The sequence below is a fragment of the Chlorocebus sabaeus genome, chromosome 11 (assembly GCF_047675955.1).
Source record: "Chlorocebus sabaeus isolate Y175 chromosome 11, mChlSab1.0.hap1, whole genome shotgun sequence".
NCBI lineage: Eukaryota > Metazoa > Chordata > Mammalia > Primates > Cercopithecidae > Chlorocebus > Chlorocebus sabaeus.
Genome location: NC_132914.1, coordinates 102267618 through 102291640, shown reverse-complemented (window position 1 = coordinate 102291640; position 24023 = coordinate 102267618). Strand labels below are relative to the sequence as shown.

The window sequence follows — 24023 nt, the reverse complement described above, 5'->3', positions numbered from 1 at the left end:
TAAGTCAACTGTTAATTTTATTAAGGACTCTTTTGTTTGATGAGTTCCTTATGTCTTGTTGTTTTTGAGATTTTATCTTTGTCTTTTGATTACTTGTTATGATATGTCTAGGTGTGGGGCCTTTGAATTTTCCCATCAGAATTTGTTGAGCTTCTTGGATTGCGCATTCTTGAAATGTGCAACTTAATGTTTTTCATCAAATTTAGGAAGTTTGCAGCCATTCTTTCTTCAGATAGTTTTCCTTTTCCTTTCCCTTCTCCTTCTCCTCTCCTTCTGGGATTCCTTTTATGCATGTGTTGGTATACTTGATGGTGTCTCATAAGTCTCAGAGGCTCTGTTCATTTTTCTTTATTCTTATTCCTTCCTGTTGTTCAGGCTTTTATTTACGTGCTTGAATTTGCTATTGGGTCCCTCTAGTGAATTTTTTATTTCAGTTATTGCACTTTTCAACTTTAGCATTTTTATTTGGTTCTTTTAAAAATAATTTTTATCTCTTCATTGATATTCTCTGTTCGGCAAGACATTATTCTCTTACTTTCCTTTAATTCTTTAGACCTGGTTTCCTTTAGTTCATTGAACATATTTACAAAAGCTTATTGAAAATCTTTCTTTAGCAAATCCAGTGTCTAGGTTTCTCTAGGAATGGTTTCTATTAGCTGCTTTTTTCCACCTGTGTATAGGCCATACTTTCCTGTTTCTTTGCACATCTTGTAATCTTTTGTTGACAGGTGGTCATTCAAAAGAATAGAATGTCGTAACTCTGGAAAGCAGACTTTCCCCTCATCTCCCTTCACAACGTTTGTTGCTGTTGCTGCTGCTGCTTTGTTGTTGTTGTTCAATGACTTTCTCGATAATTCTGTAAAGTCTGTATTTTTTATTGTTTGCCACCACTGAAGTCTCTTTTCAGTTACCTTAATGGTCAGCTAATGATTGGGCATATATTTTCTTATACACCTTGAGCCAATAAGTCTCCCAGCCTTTGCGAGGGGGCTCTGTGTGTGTGCTGGGATACACCTTCAGTGCTCCAGCAGGCAGTTTACAGCTCTGCCTCAGCCTTCACACTTCCTGCCTGCACAGGGCCTCAAGAGTCATCGAGAGTTAAGAGATAAGGGCCTTCTGAGGTCTTTCCTGGCACGTGCACAAGCCCTGCATGTATATTGGTCTTCTGGATTCCCAGGAATAAGTCAGAGCTTTTCAATGCCTCCAATGGATATCTCATTCCCAGTTATTCCTCTTAAGTTTTTTGGTCAGCCATTTGTTAGTGGCTGTGGGCAGCTGAAATATTAAATAATTGCCACTGATTATTTTTGACAAATATCCCAGGAATAGGGATGTTTGTGCATAACAAGCTCTGAGTCAGATCAAATAAAGGCAAGCCCAAGCCAGGCATGGTAGCATGTGCCTGTAGTCCCAGCTACTTAGGAGGCTGAGGCAGGAGGATCACTTGAGTCCAGGAGTTTGAGGCTGTGATGCACTTGATCACACCTGTGAATAGCCACTACTCTCCAGCCTGGACAACATAGTGACACTCTGCCTCTAAAGACAGAAAATCTCTGGGAGTGGAAATTTTCAGGGAGCTGCCAGGCAGGCCAAATAGTAATAGTTCTTTGGGATGAGGCTTTTGAAGAGCTCCAAACCCATTTCATCCCCACCAGGGGCTACTAGGCTGCTGGTTTTCATAGCTACCATACTTGCAATGATGGTTTTTTCAAGGCTATGGCAGAGCTTTTGAGAAAGATGGGAATAAGGCAGTTAATACACCATAAAGCTCACTTTTCTTAGGGTGATTCAGCTATTCTTCTTGAAATGGATTATTGCAAGCCTTTGGTTAGTTTCCAGAGTCCTGAGAGAAGTGATTTTTAACAATATTTTCTAGTGTTCTTAATTGCTTTTATGAAGGAGTGGATTTTCAGAGGTCCTTACTTTACTGTCCCAGAAGTGCTTCTCACCTATTTGTTTTTAATAAGAATTAGGCAAATCTGGAAAGCAGTTTAGCATCATCTGGTTAAGAACATGAATTTTGGAGTCAGACCAACCTAAGTTTGAATCCAAGTATCATGGCTTACTAGCTGTGTGATCTTGGGCAAGTTACTCACCTTCCCTAAGCCACAGTTTGCTCCTATTATTACCCTCCATTATTATTACCTCCATTATTATTATTTCCTCCATTATTTTTACCCTATTTATAGAGTATAATTTGATTCTCCCAACAATTCTCTGTGGTGGACATTATTATTATTACTCTAGAGATTGGGTAATTATTATTATCACCTGCAAAACATTCTAGTATGCACATAACATGAAATATGTCTTCTGTTACTTGACTCATATCACCCAATTTATAGGGTAATATTATATAATAATAATATATAATAATATATTATGTAATAATATATAATAATATATTATGTAATAATATATAATATATAATAATATATTATGTAATATTATATAATAATATATTATTTAATAATAATATTATGTAATAATAAATTATGTAATAATAATATTATGTAATAATGATAATATCTACCTCAGAGAATTGTTAGGAGAATCAAATTAGGTGCTATATGTAAGACATTCAGCATATTCCCAGAATGATAATTTAAGAAAAGTGGACTGTTTGTAGAGACTGAACACATCAATCCCCAAGAAATTTCTTTCATTATATCCCACATAAACACAACAGAAATAGCTCATAGATCATGAGCACTCAGTGTGGGAAAAGGCAAGAGACTTTCTTGCTATTTTTTGTTTCTTTTTAAAGCACTGACAATTCCTCCCTGTGAAATAATTTTTTAAATAATTAAATTTCCTTTTGAATAGCTAGCATTGATATATTACCTCAGTTTTCCTCCCAATAACTGTATGAAGCCAGTATCATTATCCCCATTGCAATGCTGAAAAAAACTGATCCTCATCAAAGATCATTGACTAACCTCAATTTGCTTGCCAGCCACTGGCAGAGTACAATTTAGGCAACACATGTGTAACAGACAAAAAGTGAAAACGGAGAGGAACTTAAGGAAAGCAAACTTAAAACGGCACCAGTGTAAAAGGAAACCTATTGACAAAGGCATTTTCAAGGATTTCAATGAAAGCAATAGCTGCACTCCACCAATGCTGCCACTAGATGGTGGTGTTTCCATTAGCTAGAGGTCTTGTGCGTTACCTTTTACCTGTTAAGAAAGAAAATCTGAAATCTGTATAAAGCTTGGCCTAGAGCACTTCTGTCTTTACAGCTTCTACCCTCCTGCCCCAGTTGCCAAGGCAAGCATCTTGAGACCCAAATCTCACATATGCATGTCTTCTGTATGGTTGGGACTAGAATTTGACTTCTCCCTCTGCATTCATGAATATGCTGCTTTATTGCTGTTTGACATCAAATTAGTAAACACGGAAATCCATTGACTCTATTAATATAATTCTCTCAGGTTTCAAAGGAGGTCAATGAAATGATGGTTAAAATGCCGTACCAGTGTTTCATAAATGGACAGTTCACAGATGCAGACGATGGAAAGACTTACAACACTATCAACCCAACGGATGGATCTGTGAGTAATTCTATAGTGTTAGTAGTGATCACTGGTGGTGGATTTTTAGTTTATACACCGTTGTAAAAGAGGCAGTCTTAAGAAGCTCATTAATTCTCTCACTCTGCCTCTAAGCACTTCATGCAAATGTACTTCATGCTTTTCTTTCAAAGACTCAGTTCTGGTACTAGGTGCTATTAACTGTAGTAACCTATTTTATAGAACATTTATGATAAATTTAGACAGGCAGCTTTACCTATAAACATCAGAGGCACTCATCTGCATAGAGATATATGTGAAAAAATTTTTCAGACTTTGAAGACTCATGGCAAGAAATTCAGCTTTCCTAAGGCACTGGAAGAACTACAGAGTCTTCTGTCTTCCTAAATGTGTTCTTCCATAAAGTAGTATGACATGAGAACTACCGAATTTCTGGTTCACAATTTTCATATTAAAATTGTTCTTTTTCTTTACCGTAGTACTGGATATACTCCTTTCTCTTTTTTTTTTTTTTTTTTTTTGAGACGGAGTCTCGCTCTGTAGCCCAGGCTGGGGTGCAGTGGCCGGATCTCAGCTCACTGCAAGCTCCGCCTCCCGGGTTTACAGCATTCTCCTGCCTCAGCCTCCCGAGTAACTGGGACTACAGGCGCCCACCACCTCGCCCGGAAATTTTTTTGTATTTTTTAGTAGAGACGGGGTTTCACCGGGTTAGCCAGGATGGTCTCGATCTCCTGACTTCGTGATCCGCCCGTCTCGGCCTCCCAAAGTGCTGGGATTACAGGCTTGAGCCACCGCGCCCGGCCTCTCATTTCTCATCATAACATTTTTTTAAAAATCAGTAATACTCTATTTTTTCTATTAATAGAATATTAATTCCAAGAACCATATTTTCATATCTCTCATGTGACCTACTTTTACTTACCTTGAAATAGACAATATGCAAAGTATCCTACGCTTCTTTGGCGGATGTTGATAAAGCAGTAGCAGCAGCAAAAGATGCTTTTGAAAATGGTGAATGGGGAAGAATGAATGCAAGAGAAAGAGGAAGATTGATGTACAGGTATTTTTATTTTTTATTTTTTAGAAAAGTAATTCTGGTAGAGATGGGGTTTCACTATGTTGGCCAGGTCTCAAATTCCTGACCTCAGGTGATTTGCCCGCCTCAGCCTCCCAAAGTGCTGGGATTACAGGCGTGAGTGGTGGCACGTGCCTGCAGTCCTAGGAACTCCGGAGGCTGAGGCAGAAGTATTGCTTGAACCTGGGAGGTGGAGGTTGCAGTGAGCCAAGATCACACCACTGCACTCCAGCCTGGGCAAGAAAGCAAGACTCTGTCTCAGAAAAAAAAAGAAAAGAAATACAAGTCTACTACCTTTGGATATTGGCTAACACTGCCAACATTTTAAAAATTCCTGCAAAACATTCTGGTATTCACCCAGTATGAAATATGTCTTCTGTTACTTGACTCATATTAAATCCTACATATGTTGATTATGTTAGTATTGCTTGCACCAGGCAGGTCCCAGCTGGAAAAGTTTAATAAAGAACTGTTTACAAAGACGTGGGCTAGGTCAAAGAAATCCAATAAAGGATACTGAAACATCCAGGCAGGGCTAGCAGCAGGGGGAAGCTGCTACATCTTCAAGGTCTGAAGGGACAGGAGAAGGAGCTATTACTGGAATCTGGCAAGATCTGTAGCTATAGGAGAAAACCACACTCCAGTGGAGGGGCATGGCAGCTTCTGAACCACAGTCCATCAGCGAGGGAGCCAGGGAATCCAATTCCCCAACCACTTTTTCCTTCAGTTCACCAAACTTCTGTGGGTGCCTCCCAGTGGCCTCTCACTGGCCAAGCCCAATGGGAGAGCAAGGGAGCCAGGTGATGTAATCTATAAAGGTCATTTACCAGGGTCAAGGTCACAGAGCAGGGTGGAGAATGGATACAGAGTGGCAAGTGGAAAATATCCAGTACCCCGTTGTTTAAAAAAAAACCATTTTATATCAACTTGATGTGTAAGGAATAGGAACAAGGAAGAAAAATAATAAGGACTGAGAAGAATATTTTAAATCAGTAATGAAGGATACCAGGAGTAACTAGATTCAATCATAAATTCCATTTGCTGTTTACCTAAAATCCAATATCTGACCTAGATCAATAGATCTCTTAGAGCAATGATATGATTTGGCTGTGTCCACACCCAAATCTCATCTTGAATTGTAGCTCCCATAATTCCCGCATGTCATGGGAGGGAACCAGTGGGAGGTAACTGAATCATGGGGGCAAGTCTTTCCTGTGCTGTTCTCATGAAAGTCAGTCAGTCTCATGAGATTTGATGGTTTTATAAAGGGCAGTTCCCCTGCACATGCTCTCTTGCCTCTTTCCTTTATAAATTACCCAGTCTCAGGTATGTCTTTATTAGCAGCGTGAGAACGAACTAATACAAGCAAGATCTGGAACGAAGATTGTGGGAGGGGGATTTCAAGCTGGACTCTAGAGTGGCCCCAAAGGAACAGCTCCGAAAACCACTACAAATACAGAAGAAAAACAAATAGAGAAGTTGACCACAAAAGATGAATTTTTACTGTATCACAGTCATTATACAGTCCTGCACTTACCTTCCCATAAAACCGAACACCAAACAGAAATCTCTTGTAGTGTTTGTAATTCACTGTGTACGTTGCTATCTTGTCTCTTCAGTTAGTGTTGGAAATATTTTTGTGCCAACTGGAAATCCTCAAATGTTCATGGGTTCTCAGAAGGTGTGGGTTCTGGGAATGTGGTTCCAGTGACTGGTACTGGCTTAATCATTGTTCCACTTCTTACGCATAGATGAGGCAAATTATGTATGCTTCCAATACCCTCTGCTTCTCCTTTGTAATTCTTGAAACAAATGATTTATGAAATTATTTGTTTAATGTCTTTCTTCCCTACTGGACCATGATCTCCATAAGGGCAGAGATCTGATCCATAATGTGTTTACCTCTGAATCCTCCATCGTTAGGATACTGCATTGTATGTAACAGGAGCTCAATCAATACTTGTTGAATTTCTTTCTTTCACTGACCACACAGACTTGCAGACCTACTGGAAGAGAACCAAGAAGAGCTGGCAACCATTGAAGCCCTTGATTCAGGGGCTGTCTATACCTTGGCTCTGAAGACTCACATTGGAATGTCTGTGCAAACATTCAGATATTTTGCTGGCTGGTGCGACAAAATTCAGGTAAGCACAAATACTATTTGTTCTGAAAAAAAAGGGTTTAACATTGATTAGTTTGTACCAGGCACAGTGTCAGATCCTCTTTTTATGTAGATTTTTTTTACACCAACATAACAGGGTTGTCTCGGTCCATTTTATGCTGCTATAACAGAATACCTGAGACTAGGTAACTCATAAAGAACAGAAATTTATTCTCTTACAGTTCGGGATGGAGGCCGGGAAGTCTAAGATAAAGGTGCCAGCAGGTTTGGCCTCTAGTTTTAAGATGGTGCCTTATAGTACATCCTCTGGAGCAGAGGAACGGTGTGTCCTAACCTGGCAGAAGAGTGGAAGAGAGTGAACCCACTCCTGCAAGCCCTTTTTATAGCGGCATTGATCCGTTCATTAAGGTGGAGCCCTCATGACCTAAACACCTCCTATTAGGCCCTGCCCCCCAACACTGTGGCATTGGGGGTTAAGTTTCCAGCACATGCATTTTAGGAGACACTTTCAGACCCTAGCACTGGTTATAACAACTACAGGAAGTAAATGGATAGCTCTTATCCCCTTATTACATGTGAGCAAACAGAGGCTTGAGGACATGGATGCCTTTCCTATAATTTGTAGCAAGTAACCCATATGACCAGATTTGAACTCAAGATTTTCTGAATCTAAAGTCTAATGACATTCTTTGCACTTTACTATAATATCTCCTGAGGGTGTTGAATATTTTTCTAGACATTTTGGAGAAGCCTAGTATCATGAAGGGTGTACAAATTCAAATACCTACAGAGGCCAGAGAGCTACCAAAGATGGTGGAAGAAGACTGAGTATAAGAAAAACTTTGTCTTTGAACATGTGTCCTAGGAGAAATAAATTTTTAAAAAATTTATTTATTTTTTTTCTTTTGAGACGGAGTCTTGCTCTGTCACCCAGGCTGGAGTGCAGTGGCACCATCTTAGCTCACTTCAACCTCCGCCTCCTGGGTTCAAGCGATTCTCCTGCCTCAGCCTCTCAAGTAGCTAGGATTACAGGTGTCTGCCACCACGCCCGGCTAATTTTTGTATTTTTAGTAGAGACGGGGTTTCACCATGTTGGCCAGGCTGGTCTTGAACTCCTGACCTCAAGTGATTTGCCTGCCTTGGCCTCCCAAAGTGCTGGGATTACAGGCGTGAGCCGCTGCACCCAGCCAAAAAAAAAATTTTTTTAAGGAAAAATTTGATAAAGACACAGGAATAATAAATAAATATTTCATTTTCCTTTTACTATATAACAAATAGCAAACATGGGGTGATCAATGGCAACAACACTAGCTCCAGCACTGGGGATACAAAAGGGAGAGGTAGGGCTTGTAGCAAACTGCAGTATGCATGTTCCTCATAGACTCATAATAACCACTGTAGTACCAGTTATTGCAACCACATTCCCAGCAGCAAAAAGAAGCAAGTGAGAAAGGGGGAGTGGTAAGAGGAATTTCACAAAGCATTCTTACCTTCCCAGTACCTTTTGCTCACATCCCTCCTTGACCATCTCTATCTGCTAAGGAGACTGGGAAACATCGTATTCATCTGAGTACATTGCTGCCACCAATGTTAATGTACAGTCAGACAGACCTCAGTCCAAGTCAGCTTTGGCCCGTATCAGCCAATGTTGTTAAAGTTTTTTTTTTTTTTTTTTTTTTTTTGAGACGGAGTCTCGCTCTGTCACCCAGGCTGGAGTGCAGTAGCCGGATCTCAGCTCACTGCAGGCTCCGCCTCCCGGGTTTACGCCATTCTCCTGCCTCAGCCTCCCGAGTAGCTGGGACTACAGGGGCCCGCTACCTCGCCCGGCTAGTTTTTTGTATTTTTTTAGTAGAGACGGGGTTTCACCGTGTTAGCCAGGATGGCCTTGATCTCCTGACCTCGTGATCCACCCGTCTCGGCCTCCCAAAGTGCTGGGATTACAGGCTTGAGCCACCGCGCCCGGCCGTTAAAGTTATTTTATCTCTCAGAACCTTACTTTCCTCCTCTATAAAATGGTCACAATAATACATACTTTGCAAGTTATGTTTTGAGGACTGGAAACAAGTATTTGTACACTACAGGATTAGACAACTCGGCAACATAGCAGGTTTGCACAAAAATGAAGTTTTTATTGTGATTCAGCCACAAAGTCATGCATATATTGATATTTACTAATGGTAGTTCAGGTCCATCTCTTATCCCCAATTAGGAAATCCAAATAGCTCTGAAACCTGAAAATTGTTTGATTGGTTCAAACTCATTTGATGCCAAACCTTGACTTGAATGAACATAATCTATTAATAATATTTATTTACATCACTTAGAGTGAATATTCATATGTTTCAGTGAATCAATACTAGTGTGTTTGCATGGACACAGGGAGGGGAACATCACACACCGGGGCCTGTCAGGGGTGGGGGGCTGGGGGAGGGATAACATTAGGAGAAATACCTAACGTAAATGACGAGTTAATGGGTGCAGCAAACCAACATGGCACATGTATACCTATGTAACAAACCTGCACGTTGTGCACATGTACCCTAGAACTTAAAGTACATTTAAAAAAATACTAGTGTGTTTGATTATGGGAGGCTTATTCAAATCCTGCTGGGGTAGCAGATAATATAATGTACATGTACTATATTACGTTTCTAAAGTCCAAAAAATTATGAATTCCAAAGACATAACTGGTTACAAGTATTTTAAGAAATTGTACACTCTTTTGGTAGTAGCAATAAGATTTTATGTGGCAAAGCAAATGAATAGCTTTTATTAAAGCCTACTATTGTGAATCTGTTAGGATTCAATTGGCTGCATATAACAGCCAACTTAATCCTGTTTTTTAACCCTATTATTTTTCTCTCACTTTCAAGGAGTCCAAAGAAAGGCAGTCAGGACTAGTATGTGAGATGCAAACTCTTTTTCTGTCTTTGCCAGGCCATCTTTAGTACCATGTGTCCTCCACCCTGAAGGTTGACTCATGATCTCAAGAAAATCGCTGCAGTGCCAGCCATTTCAGCAGTAGTCTAAACAGGAAGAAGGAGGAAGCAGACATGGAGGGAAGAATAAAGGAGTTGAGTTAGTCTAGTTTAAATAGCAGTCACCTTCCAATGCTTTGTGCTTATATCTTCCACTGACCATCCCTAACCTGGAGAATGGGAACCACAGTATTTGATCTAGGCATATTGCTGTTCCCAATATTAATACAGGGATTCTGTTACTAAGGACAGAGGGGAGAGTGGATAAAAGGCAGGCAGTTCACATTCTCTGCCAGGCCAAGCAATTGGGAATGGACAAAATGAGAATTATGTTTATTCTCCTGTGTTTCATGGTTCTCTTGAGAAACAAATAGCTGTTCCTTCTTTGGCATGGATATAGTTCTTATCAACAAACACTCTTTCATACCAGCTAACAAAAAGTAAGAGAGGAAGACAGAAAATGGATCCTTTGAGATGAAATTTACTTATTTAAATTAGTAAAATAAGTATCAACTTTTCTTGTTCTTTAGGGTTCTACTATTCCAATCAACCAGGCCCGTCCAAATCGCAATCTGACCTTCACCAAGAAAGAGCCACTCGGGTAAGATGAGAGTGCCTCTGAGTGAATCATGAGTTGTGTTATTTGAAACAACTAAGCGTGTCGAATTTCTTCCCCGGCAGTGTCTGTGCCATTATTATTCCCTGGAACTACCCGCTGATGATGCTGGCGTGGAAGAGTGCTGCGTGTTTGGCAGCAGGCAATACCTTAGTGCTCAAGCCAGCACAGGTAAGGCCACAAAGGGCCAGGTACAGAATCGCCTCCTTCTTACATCCAGTACTTCAAAAGAGTGACATATATTTATAAATAGCAAACAAAAATGAGATCGTATGGCATTTTTCTCATACATCATGGACAACTTTTCATGTCAGTAAATACTCATTTTTAATAGCTACCTAATAACATTGTATGGAGATTCCACAATTTAAAATTTTCATAATAATAGAAGCAAGCATGGTGCACATCAGTGAAGTCCACTGACTTTCTACAAACCAATTCAATTCTTGCAAAATGCCAAGTGCCCAACATTTAGGGAATTATTTAGAGTAATTATGAGATATCAGAAAAAGTATTATGCAGGTATTCAAATTTAATTGTCAAAAATACTGTAAAGGCAGAGGTTGCAATGAGCTGAGATCGTGCCACTGCACTCCAGCCTGGGCAACAGAGCGAGACTCTGTCTCAAAAAAAAAAAAATACATATATATAAAAAAAAGTATTATATATATTAGTTCACTACATATTATATATTATGTAATAGAGCGAGACTGTCTCAAAAATATATTAAAAATATATAAAATATATATTTATATGTATTATATATTAGTTCACTATATTATATATTATATATTTTATAATTATAATATATATTATATATTTCATATTATAGATTTTATATTTTATAATATGTTATATATTATATATTACATAAAATATATATTTATATGTATTATATATTAGCTCACTATAATATAACATATATTATATATAATATATATTTATATGTTATATATAATATATATTTATATGTATTAGCTCACTATATATATATAGTGAAGATGTAGAAGATGAGGGAAAAACATGTAAAAGAACATCTGTAATTATAAAAATATATCCAGATGGATAACAAGAAAATACTTTTAAGAAATAGTTAAGGTAGTTTTCAAAAAAATCTTTTAATGCTACAATAGCTTTTTAAGAAAAAAAAATGGCAGCCAAGTTAACACTGGCTGAGACTTTACTATATAAAGTGCACTGTGCAAAATAAGAAGAAAAACAAACTTCTTAATTGGGTTTCTGTTATATGCAGATAACTTTACAATGTAGTACGCATTCTGAGGTGCATAATTCATGGAGAAAACTTGGTCTTTATTCTAGAAGAGTTTATAATTTGTTACCTCTCAACTCTTTCATTTCTTCTTTCAGAGCTTAAAAAAATACAGTTTCATTTGGCATAGCTACATGGTCATGTGAGCATGGCCATTTTGTTTTAATCATTAAAAACGATTTGAAAAAGTAGGTATACATTCAAAGTTTTCAAAATTCAAAAGATACAAAGAGGTAGATAGTGAAATGTCTCCCTTCTATTATTACTCCCCAGCCAACCAGTATACCTCCCAGAGACAACCAATGTGATTCTTATCTATTAGTGGCTTAGATATTCCAAAGATAGTCTGTACATATATATGTGTATATTTATGAATATGTAGTTTTATATGTATATGTAGAGAGATATATATTATTATATGTAGATATATATATTATTATATATGTGTATATGTATATATTGCTAATTAATGGGCATAAAGTTTCAATTACTGGCCAGGTGAGGTGGCTCAAGCCTGTAATCCCAGCACTTCGTCTATTTTTTTTTTTTTTTTTTTTTGAGACAGAGTCTCGCTCTGTCGCCCAGGCCAGAGTGCAGTGGTGCAATCTCGGCTCACTGCAAGCTCCACCTCCCGGGTTCACGGCATTCTCCTGCCTCAGCCTCCTGAGTAGCTGGGACTACAGGCGCCTGCCACCATGCCTGGCTAAGTTTTGTATTTTTAGTGGAGACAGGGTTTCACCATGTTAGCCAGGATGGTCTCGATCTCCTCCTCATGATCCGCCCGCCTCAGCCTCCCAAAGTGCTGGGATTACAGGCTTGAGCCACCGTGCCCGGCAATCCCAGCACTTTGGGAGGCCAAGGCAGGTGGATCACTTGAGGTCAGGAGTTCAAGACCAGCCTGGCCAACATGGTGAAACCCCACCTCTACTAAAAATACAAAAAATTAGCTGGGCATGGTGGCGGGCACCTGTGATCCCAGCTACTTGGGAGGCTGAGGCAGGAGAATCGCTTGAACCTGGGAGACAGAGGTTGCGGTGAGCCGAGGTCGCACCATTGCACTCCAGCCTGGGCAACAAGAGTGAAACTCGGTCTCAAAAAACAAAGAAACAAACAAAAAAACAACTTCAATTATGTAAGATGAATAAGTTCTAGAGGTCCTCTGTACAACATTGTACCTATAGTTAATACTACTATATTTTACACTTCAAAATTCGTTGAGAGTAGAGCTCACATTAAATGTTCTTACCACAATAAAATAAAATTTTTAAAAACACACACAAAAAGTAGCATTTTATATACTTACCAAAAAAAAAATTCTTCCTTTTTTTTTTAGCAGTTTCCATCGTATAGATAAAACATATTTTACTTAACCAATCCATAATTATGGATATTCAGATTTTCTCTCCTTTTGCTGTATAAACCATGCTACAGTTAATAACCTTATAAACCTTATAAGTATAATGCACATGTGCAAGTATATTTATAGGATATGTTTCTAACTGCAGAATCCCTCAGTTAAAAGATACATATATTTGTGTGATAGATATGGACAAAGCCATCCATGGGGGTCGTATTAGCTCACCAGCATTATACAAGATTACTGTTTCCCACTCTTGTTTAATGGGTACACAACACATTAAACAGCAAGAAGCTAGTTGAGTGAAGTGAGGAGACAGATAATCTAGCCCAGTAAAACTCCACACTGGCTGTACATTAGAATCACCTAAAGTTCTCCTTTTAAAATGCTGATATGGGGCGCCACTGGCAGAGATGGGGCCCCATATCAGCATTTTAAAAGGAGAGATCTGATTTCATTGGTCTGAGTTGGAGACCACGCATTGGTATTGCTTAAAAGCTTCACGTTTTTCCAAGGCACAGCCAGGGTGGAGAACCACTGAATGATATCCAATGAGAGTGCTAATTACTGAGGAATGGCAATGAGTATATATAATGTCCAAAAATTACAAACATTCTTTGAGTGCATACCAGTTGCCAGGCAGGTAGTAGTGATGAAGATACACAAGGTTTCTGTCCCCATGGAAATTACAGTCTGGCTCTATCTGCAGTTTAAAACTGGCAGTTTTATAGTTGAAGATAATTTAAATGCTGAGAATGAAAGACCCAAAGGTGCCACTGTTATGCTGGACTTTTTTATTTTATTGGATAATATTATGCAGTGATGCATTTATAATATTAGGGCTCTGTGTGAATGTCAAGAGGACTGAATTTAGATGACTCTTCTTAAACCGGTTGTTTGCTTTGTTATATGTGTGAAAGATTCCCTCCTGGCTTCATACAAAAGAAAGCACAGATTTTCATGGCCTAGAGTGGTTTGGTCCAGGTGTGACAAGTTCTGACTTTGTTAACCTCATATTTAGCAATGACCTACACTTGCCCAGAACCATAGTAGAGGCTTTCCCATATATTACGCAAACCTATAATCCTGCAGGGACACTGGATAGCCAAATGGAGGAAAACCAATAGAAATGAAAAGAGCTGTGATAGAGATGAAACCATTTATTTTATTTATAAATGACATTTTAAAACCTTTTATTCTTACTTTAAAAGAATTATAAATAATTCAGGATAGTTTTTAAACATCTTTGTAATTATGATGGTTTCATACCAAGGCATAATCAGACATACTTGGGCTACGATCATCTTCAACTATACTAGATGTAAATCCACTATTTTAACAGTCTTGATAACTTCAAATATTTTGGGCCAACTTCTCATCGAGTTAAATCTACATTGACATTTTACAGACCTCACAATGTGACTGTCATGGACCTGTTACTAGAAGGAGGAAAAGTGGTAGCCCTGCCTCTTTGCTTGCTTGTTAACATTATTATTTATTGTGCAGTTTCTATGCACATTTTTTGGTCACTTATCCATTTTATGAAGACAAACTTAATTAAAATAACAACATAGTCTGTGAAACCATGTAATCCGGCCTGTAAACTTCATCAGAGGGCAATCTTCCGAAAGCAAATGAGCAAGGGAAGGAACCACTGCTACCCCTTGGCCTTGTGAACCCCTATTCTTTCCTAGGACACTGCCCATACCTTTGTGGCCCATGACCATATGACCTTCATTCAGACTGTGTGAGAGCAGCGTTATCCAGCCATACAATAAATGTTAGTTATGGTTCATTTATTTCATATCTTTGTCAGCTAAAATATATAAATAAAAGTTCCACTATTTTCTTTTCGCGCCTCAATGGATCCTTTTGCATATCCCATTTTTAGAGTCCAAGCTAACCAAGTACTGACTTAAGACTGAATGGACGTTGGTTTTTAAGAGTATGAAGGTATTGCTTTCATTTTGCTTTGCAGATTTGCATTGCTATGATAGATGTTTAAGGTGAGATCCATATTATGCCACTTTTTATGTGAGAAAGAAGGGAAAATAAGAAAATATGTATTTGCTGATTTGAATAAAAGGAAACACAGGAAAGATAAACTAGAGACTAATGAAATTGATTATCTATAGAACATGGGATGAATGGGGTGGAAAGGAGGGTGGGAGAACGACATTCTCTGAATGGACGTTTGAATAGTCCTGACTTTTGGAAGCATATTCCCCATATTCAATGACAACAAGAAAAAGAAATATAATCAACAAAGATGGGGCCAAAACCCTAAAAGTAAATGTAAACAAAACAAATTAAGCCATATTTCAAATGAATAACATGACCCCATTGAAGAGAGTGAGGAACCATGAACCCAAGTCACTTTTGACTAACTTCGGACTATATGTCCTCAGGATAAAGGCAACGCAAACCAACAACAACAACAAAAAAAACCCAAATACATATTCAACTCTAATTAATAGGCTTCTTTTTCACAGGGACATGGCTTAACAATTCTCAAATGACTTTCTCTATGTTTTAGGATTAAGCAAATAATTAAATATATTGTGGATAATGGGAGCCATGTCTCTCTTTCTTGGAGAAGAGAATGACAAATGTAAAAAGGGCAGAAGGATAGAATCGACCCTGAGATATCGGATAAAGGTATCAGTGTAAACTCATGGGTTTTAATGTATTTAGATAGTTAAATAAAGAAACGGATATAGGCATATGTGGGATAGATACACACATATATTTAGATGTGTGTGTGTGTGTTGTGTATACATACATCTCTTTCCCAGCTCTGTCTGCTACAAGGGCCTAGAAGCGATGACCCCTCAATAATGTCCAGATATCTTGGTTTCTAAAATACCATTCTTCTCTCAAAGAAACTTGGGCTCCTTGGAGAAGGAGCTGGAGTAGGGAAGAATCAAGATGAATCTGAAATATCTTGTTGGGCCTGAAAGCAATGTAATGCTCGAAGAGTAATAGAGGCATGGCAGAATGATAAGGGGCCGTACTAAAGGGACTGCCTCAGCCAAATCTAGAACGACTGAACATCAAAATCAATAACAACAGTAAAAGATGACAACCTGCTGATTACAGTAAGAATCTATGTGTTCACACTGATATTAATTAATTAAACAGAAAGGAAAACACTTAGAGAGCCAACAAGTACATGTAAAAGGAATGATGGAATTGGAAAATCACTATTTGGCAACCATCATACTACTTTATGATTATTATCCAGAAATTATCCATGGATACTAAAACTAGTGGATAAAAATTTGAGGAGTACCTCCCCACACAATATTTATTAACTACAATGTATAACATAGTAACTTACAGCGATGGAAGTTGGCAGACCACATTTGCCAAATAATCGAAATCAACTTTCCAGTATTGGAACTATTCTACAGCATGTGCCTCCCGATGTGATGTCCTGAGAAAAGCCCAGCATCGCTCCAGTGGTATTGTTCCCAAAAGTGCATAACTTGAATCTAATCATGAGAAAACATCAGACAAATCCAAACAAAGAGACATTGTATGAAATAACTGGCCTGTACTCTTCAAAAATGTCAGTGTAATGAACTAGAAAACTCAGAAATTCTCCTATATTACTGGAGACTACAGATAGAACTAAATGTAATGCAGATGTTGGATTTTCTTTTGCTGTAAGACATTATTGGGATAATTGGTGAAATCTGAATATGGTCTGCAAATCATGTATTCTATCAGTTGTTAATCTCCTGATTTTGATAATTGTACTATGGTTATGTAAAAGAATTTCTGGTTTTATAGAAAATGCACACAGAAGTATTGAGAAGTATGGGATATGTCTTCACTGTATTCTTAAGCAGTTCAGAAAAAGATACCCCTTAAATGTATCTTTAAAAAAAAGTTCAGAAAAATATATATAGAAAGATAAAGCAAATGCAGTAAAATGTTAACATTTGAGGAATCTGAATGGAAATGTATATAAGAAATACTTGTACTATTTTTGCATCTTTTTGTAAGTCTGAAATTGTGGCAAAATAAAAAAAATAAGACAAGGTACAATAAAAATAAAATAAGCTCTAGTGCAGCTATCAAGGGAAAACTGGGTTCTGGGCTAAAGGTCAGATTAGAGCCTGAAGAAGGTAATTGCTGTCTGCTTCTCCTCAGGTCACGCCCTTGACTGCTTTGAAGTTTGCAGAACTGTCTGTGAAAGCAGGCTTTCCAAAGGGGGTCATCAACATCATTCCAGGCTCAGGCAAGCCACTAAATGACGCACTGTGTGATAACTAATGAATGGTACTGGGGGAGCTCAGTGACTGTTTTACCACTAGAGACTTGTCCTGAATTATAACTGTATTAAAACTAAATACAACTTACCAAACAGTTAAGGATGAATATACTTACCATGTGCTAAAATCTTAAAATGGAAATACAGTGGTGGGTGAGTGGCAGTGGGGAGGGGGGTTGTACAATCATGTAAAATTACCCTAACATATTCCATTTTGATTTTCAAGATAAAAATCAAGGCTTACCCATCATTATTTTGGGAGTCTGATAATTTCATAAAGGGTATTATTTTAGACTTTCATCAGTTTGCAATTAATACAGAAAATGTAAAACTAAGGTATCGATGAGAGCTTAGAATATCTACTTTCATGAATTTAAAGCCATCTTCACTATAAGAATTTGAGTATGTTTTTGTTTTTGTTTTTGTTTTTTGAGACGGAGTCTCACTCTGTCGCCCACACTGGAGGGCAATGGCGCCATCTTGGCTCACTGCAACCTCCACCTCCTGGGTTCAAGTGATTCTCCCTCAGCCTCCTGAGTAGCTGGGATTACAGGCGCGTGCCACTATGCCCGGCTAATTTTTGTATTTTTAGTAGTGACAGGGTTTCACCATGTTTGTCAGGCTGGTCTCGAACTCCTGACCTCGTGATCCACCTGCCTCAGCCTCCCAGAGTGCTGGGACTATAGGCGTGAGCCACCGCACCCGGCCTTGAGTATGTTTTAATTCATGTTTTATTCCCTAATTCTACAGGTGGTCTAGCAGGACAACGTCTGTCTGAACATCCTGACATTCGCAAACTTGGTTTCACTGGTTCCACTCCTATTGGCAAACAGATCATGAAGAGGTATTGGTTTTAATATGTTGATTCACTGCAGATCCTGTTAAACTAGGTTTCAATTTTTGTTTAAACAGGGTACTTTTTGAGTGAGGAAAACTACATCTACTTTGGAAGGGAAATCTACTTATCACTGCTGAGTACTGAAATATTTGAAAGTAATAAAATACTTTCCAAAGCATTAAAGCCCAGAGTTAATAAAACCAAAGTTATGTTGAAATTCTACACCCTACTGGTAGTTTTAACAATTCAGCACAAAAGGCTTTCTGTATTAAAGCTGTGGCCCAAATTGTTTTCAGAGTATGGGTAAAAAACTGAACAGATACATACATGTGAAATTTATATATTTTATATGACAAACCTGGATTATTCATAAAATGGAGTCCCCCAAAGCAATATTTTTTTAAACTGTAAGCAATCTAAATGTCCAAAATAAATCAGTTGTTAAAATATGCCAATGTAATGGAACACTGTGCAGTCACGTTCATAGAGAATTTTAATAACATTGAAAACTGTTGTTAAAATAATAAATGGAAATAAAAATAAGTATAACATTGTATATACTGGATGATCTCAACTATGTTAAACAAGGCAAAAGCTATGGTAGGACAGATCACAAATAGGTAGTATATCAAAATGGTAAAAACAATGGTCACTGAGGCATGGAACGGAATTTTGTGATTTTTTTCTTCTGTTTGCATTTTGGGGGAGGTCTTTTCAAAGTGTTTTAAATAAAAATACTTTTGTAAGAAAGGAAAAATAAACAGCATACTTTTAAAAATTGATATTTTTTCTCCCAATGCTTCAGTAGTCTGGTTAGAGGTTTAATTCCTTGCCAGCCTTTTATGTAACCAAAATTTCTAAAGAATTTGAATTAACCTATGAGAATCTCTAATCATTTGACAATGACATTATTGAAAATTTTTTATTATGGAAAATTTCTAATATATAGAAAGCAGAAAAGCAAAATGAATTCTATGTACTCATTACTCAGCTTCAATGGTAATCACCATTCTACCTTCTATGTTTTATCTATGAATAAGTTTTCCCTTTTCCTTTCGTTCTTTCTTTTTTTTTTAAGAGATATGGTCTCACAGTGTCACCCAGGCTAGAGTGCAGTGGTGATCACAGCTCACTGCAGCCTCGAATTCCTGGGCTCAAGCAATCCTCCTGCCTCAGTCTCCCAAGCAGCTGGCACTACAGGCACACACCACCATGGCTGCCTAATTTTCTTGTTTTTTATAGAGATGAGGTCTTGCCATGTTGTTCAGGCTGGTCTCACACTGCTGGCCTTAAAGGATCCCTTCTGCCTTGGTCTCCTGAAGTGCTGGGATTACTGTTGTGAGTCACTATGCCTGGCCTTGAATAAGTTTTTTAATATTACTGAGGCTCAATAGGTTTTCCATGGCAGGTGGTAACTTACAGCTTAAAAAGTGTGTCTGTGTGTGTGTGTGTGTGTGTGAGAGAGAGAGAGAGAGAGATGTTAACTAAATGCTCATTTCTCATTTATATTCCTCTAGCTGTGCTGTGAGCAACTTGAAGAAAGTTTCCCTTGAGCTTGGTGGCAAGTCTCCACTTATAATATTTAATGACTGTGAACTTGACAAGGCTGTGCGAATGGTAAGAGAGGGTCAAATTCAAGTAAATAAGTGCCTGGGCCAGGTGCGGTGGATCACGCCTATAATCCCACCACTTTGGGAGGCCGAGGCGGGTAGATCACTTAAGGTCAGGAGTTCGAGATGAGCCTGACCAACATGGTGAAACCCTGTCTCTAATAAAAATGCAAAAACATTAGCCAGACATGGTTGTGGGCACCTGTAGTTCCAGCTACCCAAGAGGCTGAGGCAGGAGAATCTCTTGAACCCAGGAGACGGAGGTTGCAGTGAGCTGAGATCATACCACTGTATTCCAGCCTGGGCGACACAGTGAGACTCCATCTCAAAAAAAAAAAAAAAAAAAAAAAAAAAAGGTGCTTGCTTCTAAAACACAATTCACTTCTTTCTTTATCAGAGGTCTTAAATGACATTTGGTTTTTATCTAGTCATAAATTAAAACCATCGTTTTTATGCTTAGAATTGGGAATACTCAGAGCACTTAGTTTTTAAAAATAATGTCTTTATAATTCCCGTACTAAGGTGTTTTTAAAACAGGATATAAGTCATAGCAGGCATGTAGAAAAGTTCAAAAGATATTCTATTAGGGCTTCTAGCTTCTCCCTCCTTTCCCTACAACATCTCACCCCATCAACCTGAACAGTCCTACTTTTACCTGTTTTGCACATTGAGCTTCTGGTAAGCATTTTAGACACAACAAAGGGTTTAATATTTAACAAGTAATTAGCAACATCAGTTTCCTGGTTTTAACAATGTACTATGGTTTTATAAGATGTTATCATGGGGGAAGCTAGGTAAAGGGCACAAAGGAACTCTCACACTAATTTTGCAACACTGTGTGAGTCTTAAACCATTTCAAAGGATAAAGGCTTATTTTAAATAAAATGTAAAGGTTAAAACAAACAAACATTGGCCTAGTTGTCATTCTTCACCTCTGGGATACAGGCACAAAATGAGTCAATGCTTGGCATGGGTTGTGCTAAGCTTTCTTGTAATTGTGGGGGAAACTTACCGTCTTCCCAGTTCTGTACAACTGTCCAGCCTGTGCACTAAGCAGACTCTGTTCACCATTGCCCCTAACTGTAATTTTAATGCACACTCACAGCCAAACTTCATCATGTAAGCATCCCAAAGAGAATGGAGTGGCCTGGGAGTGAAGAAGATCCCAGTACCCCTGCAGCCAGGGCCTCTGAATGGACCGTCTGGAGGTTTCAGTGACAGATAATGGCTAGGGGTACACAAACTGACATCAGGGGTTGGGACTCCCCTGAATGTCTGGGTTAGGAATATATAACCTTAAAAAGTCTGTTTTAAACATTTAAGAACCCCAAACCCAAGATGGTCAACATGGTTTTGTAATATTTACAGATAAAATATATGCACAGGAAAAGCATGTTATTTCAAAGCATTCGTTATACTTTTTGTTTGTTTTTGAGATGGGATCTCACTGTCTTGCCCAAGCAGGTCTTAAACTCCTGGGCTAAAGTGATCCTCCTGCCTTGGCCTCCCAAATGGGTAGAATTACAGGTGTGAGTCATTGCACCCAGCCACATCCATTCCTTTTTTTTTTTTTTTTTTTTAAATATATACAGTCCAGGGAGGTTTCCTGCAGGTGAATTAGAAACTGGATTTCTAAAAAGGGAAAAAGGCACAAAGTGCATCAGTCTTCCAAATCTGTCATTTTTGAGTGCCTTCATTTCAAAGATTTCTCAAACTTCTCCTTGAAAAGTAGGTATTTCTTTTCATGAGGGGGTTAGAGAGGCTTTCTAAATATTTATGATTTATGGCTGGGCATGGTGGCTTATGCCTATAATCTCAGTACTTTGGGAGGTCGAGGTAGAAGGATCACTTGAGCCTTGGGGTTCAGGACCAGCAACATGGCAAGACCTTGTCTCTACAAAAAAATAAAATTAGCCCAGCATAGTGTTCACGTGTGGTCCTAGCTACTAGGGAGACTGAGATGGGAGGATCACTTAAGCCCAGGAAGTTGAGGCTGCAGTGAGCCATGATCACGTCACTGCACTCCAGCATGTGCAACAGAGACACTGTCTTAAATAAATAAATAAATACAAATAAAAAAATTTTTAAATTGTGATTATACAATCTAATGTAGAGATTTTTAAAAGCAAAACTTGGTATACAAGTTATTACATTTAAATTTATAGAATAATCTAGATTTTCTAGGCCAAGGCAGGAGGATTGCTTAAGCCCAGGTGTTGAGACCAGCCTCAGCAACATAGTGAATCTATGTTCTGTCATAGGTGGAATGTCACATGGAATGTCACATGGAATCTAGCTCTGTCACCCAGGTTGGAGTGCAGTGGTGTGATCTCAGCTCACTGCAACCTCTGCCTCCCGGGTTCAAGCGATTCTCCTGCCTCAGCCCCCTGAGTAGCTGGGATTACAGGGACCTGGCACCATGCCCAGCTAATTTTTGTATTTTTAGTGGAGATGGGGTTTCACTGTGTTGGCCAGGTTGGTCTTGAACTCCTGACCTCGTAATCTGCCCACCTCAGCCTCTCAAAGTGCTGGGATTACAAGCGTGAGCCACCACACCTGGCCTAGATTTTCTTTTAACACAAAATTTGTTTCTAATGGTACATCTTTATTGTTACACATACATTTTTTTAAAAAACACTCATGGACCAAAAGGGGGAAAGGATAAGCAAAATCTCTCAAATCATGCTAAATCAAAACAGAGTATCTCCAAGAATCTCTCATCACTAACAAGGCCAAGAGGATTGTCTATGACTTATCTATGTTGTCTGCTGTCTTCCAAAGACAACTAATTCCCTCTGTGTCCAACTTTATGGGAATCTTGACTTCTCAAATGATGTTAGCAGTATTTTCTCTTCTCCCACTGAAGGGCATGGGAGCAGTATTTTTCAACAAAGGAGAGAACTGTATTGCTGCTGGGCGGTTGTTTGTAGAAGAATCCATCCATGATGAATTTGTGACAAGAGTGGTGAGGCACCTTCACATTTATTCTGAGTCATTTAGAGATTTTGCTTTTACTTGAAAAATCATACTTCTAGGATTGTTCATGAATTTTCAGGTGTGATAACAGTATTGTGGTTATGTTTTTAAAAAAATCAGCCCCTAGTTTTTTTTATAGCTACATACTGGCATATTTACAGATTAAATTATATGATGTCTGAAATTTGCTTCAAAATAACCCTGGAGGACAGGAAAAGAGTAGGGGAATAAATTGGCCAGAAGTTGGTAGTTGTTGAAGCTGGGTGATGAGTACATGGGGTTTCACTGTATTATGTGTCTACTTTCACATGTGCTTATGACTTTTTTTTTAGTAAAAAAGAGGTTTATATAAAAACCTGATAAAGTATATTGAAGAGCTATGATACCTTACTCTACATTTGTAATATATCAGATCCTTGACACGTGTGAGAGTTACACTCCTAGATTTTTATAAATCTCTAAATAAACTATGAGAGATACACCACGAATCCCCAATTGCAGTTGACATGATAGCATATAATTCCTTCCACTAAAATAACTAGCTAAATAAATAAACAGTCCCAGTACATTGATCATGACTCCATAAACATGGGACTAAAAGTCATCTATAGGAGTGTTAAGATGAATTATGTGGCTAAAATAAACTCTAACTTATACTATGTTATTATGAAGGTAGTATTAATCACGAATTTGCTTATATTTGCAAAATCAGCACCCAGTGATTTTTTCCCCAGAGCCAATTCCCTATACCCCCACCCACCAAAAAAACGAAGATATTCTTTCTTCATGAGAAGGAGTAACAAGGAAGTCATATAGACAGGCAGATGGAGGGCAGTCAGGTAGGCAGTGGCTGCCTCCTGAACATCACAGTGTAGTTTAATTTTGTGTCTCACTAAAGTAAAGTCTGCAGTGCTACATGTCATGGGCTTTCACAATCAGCTACAACTTGTTGAAATTTCAAACACTGAGACCAGAAATATCAAGGATTTGCTGTATTAGTACATCAACAAGCATGTTTTACAAACAGGCTGTTCATATTCATTCTTCAGCAGCATTTCTCAAGCACTTACTTGGTACCAAACACTGCATGCTGGGAATATAAAGGTGAACAAGGCAGACATGGTCCCTGGCCACTTAGAACTTCTCATCCAGCACAGAACCCTGGGGAATGCACTAAGAGATTATGGCCAGACCTAAATTCAAAGTCATGGACCTGCTGGGTCATGATAACTCCCATTCTTCTTACCAGAATTGGACTTAACATTAGAAGATGCAGAAGTAGGTTAAGATAACTGAGGAGTGCAAGAGGTAATTACAAAGACATGTCAGTGATGAACGTTGTGCAGCAAAGATTGTTTTTCATCAGAGC

General features: G+C 38.4%; 1 protein-coding gene across 2 annotated transcripts in view; it reads left to right on the top strand.

The window, feature by feature from the left end:
- Nucleotides 1-24023, top strand: part of ALDH1L2 (aldehyde dehydrogenase 1 family member L2) — a 69800-nt gene that overhangs the window by 28891 nt on the left and 16886 nt on the right. For both annotated transcript variants that reach the window (XM_008004496.3, XM_008004497.3), the window contains 9 exons: nt 3435-3554; nt 4466-4593; nt 6602-6752; nt 10239-10309; nt 10390-10495; nt 17110-17197; nt 17981-18074; nt 19586-19685; nt 22545-22643. In XM_008004496.3, the coding sequence (XP_008002687.3) occupies nt 3435-3554; nt 4466-4593; nt 6602-6752; nt 10239-10309; nt 10390-10495; nt 17110-17197; nt 17981-18074; nt 19586-19685; nt 22545-22643 (957 nt within the window). The remainder of the gene's footprint in view (nt 1-3434; nt 3555-4465; nt 4594-6601; nt 6753-10238; nt 10310-10389; nt 10496-17109; nt 17198-17980; nt 18075-19585; nt 19686-22544; nt 22644-24023) is intronic.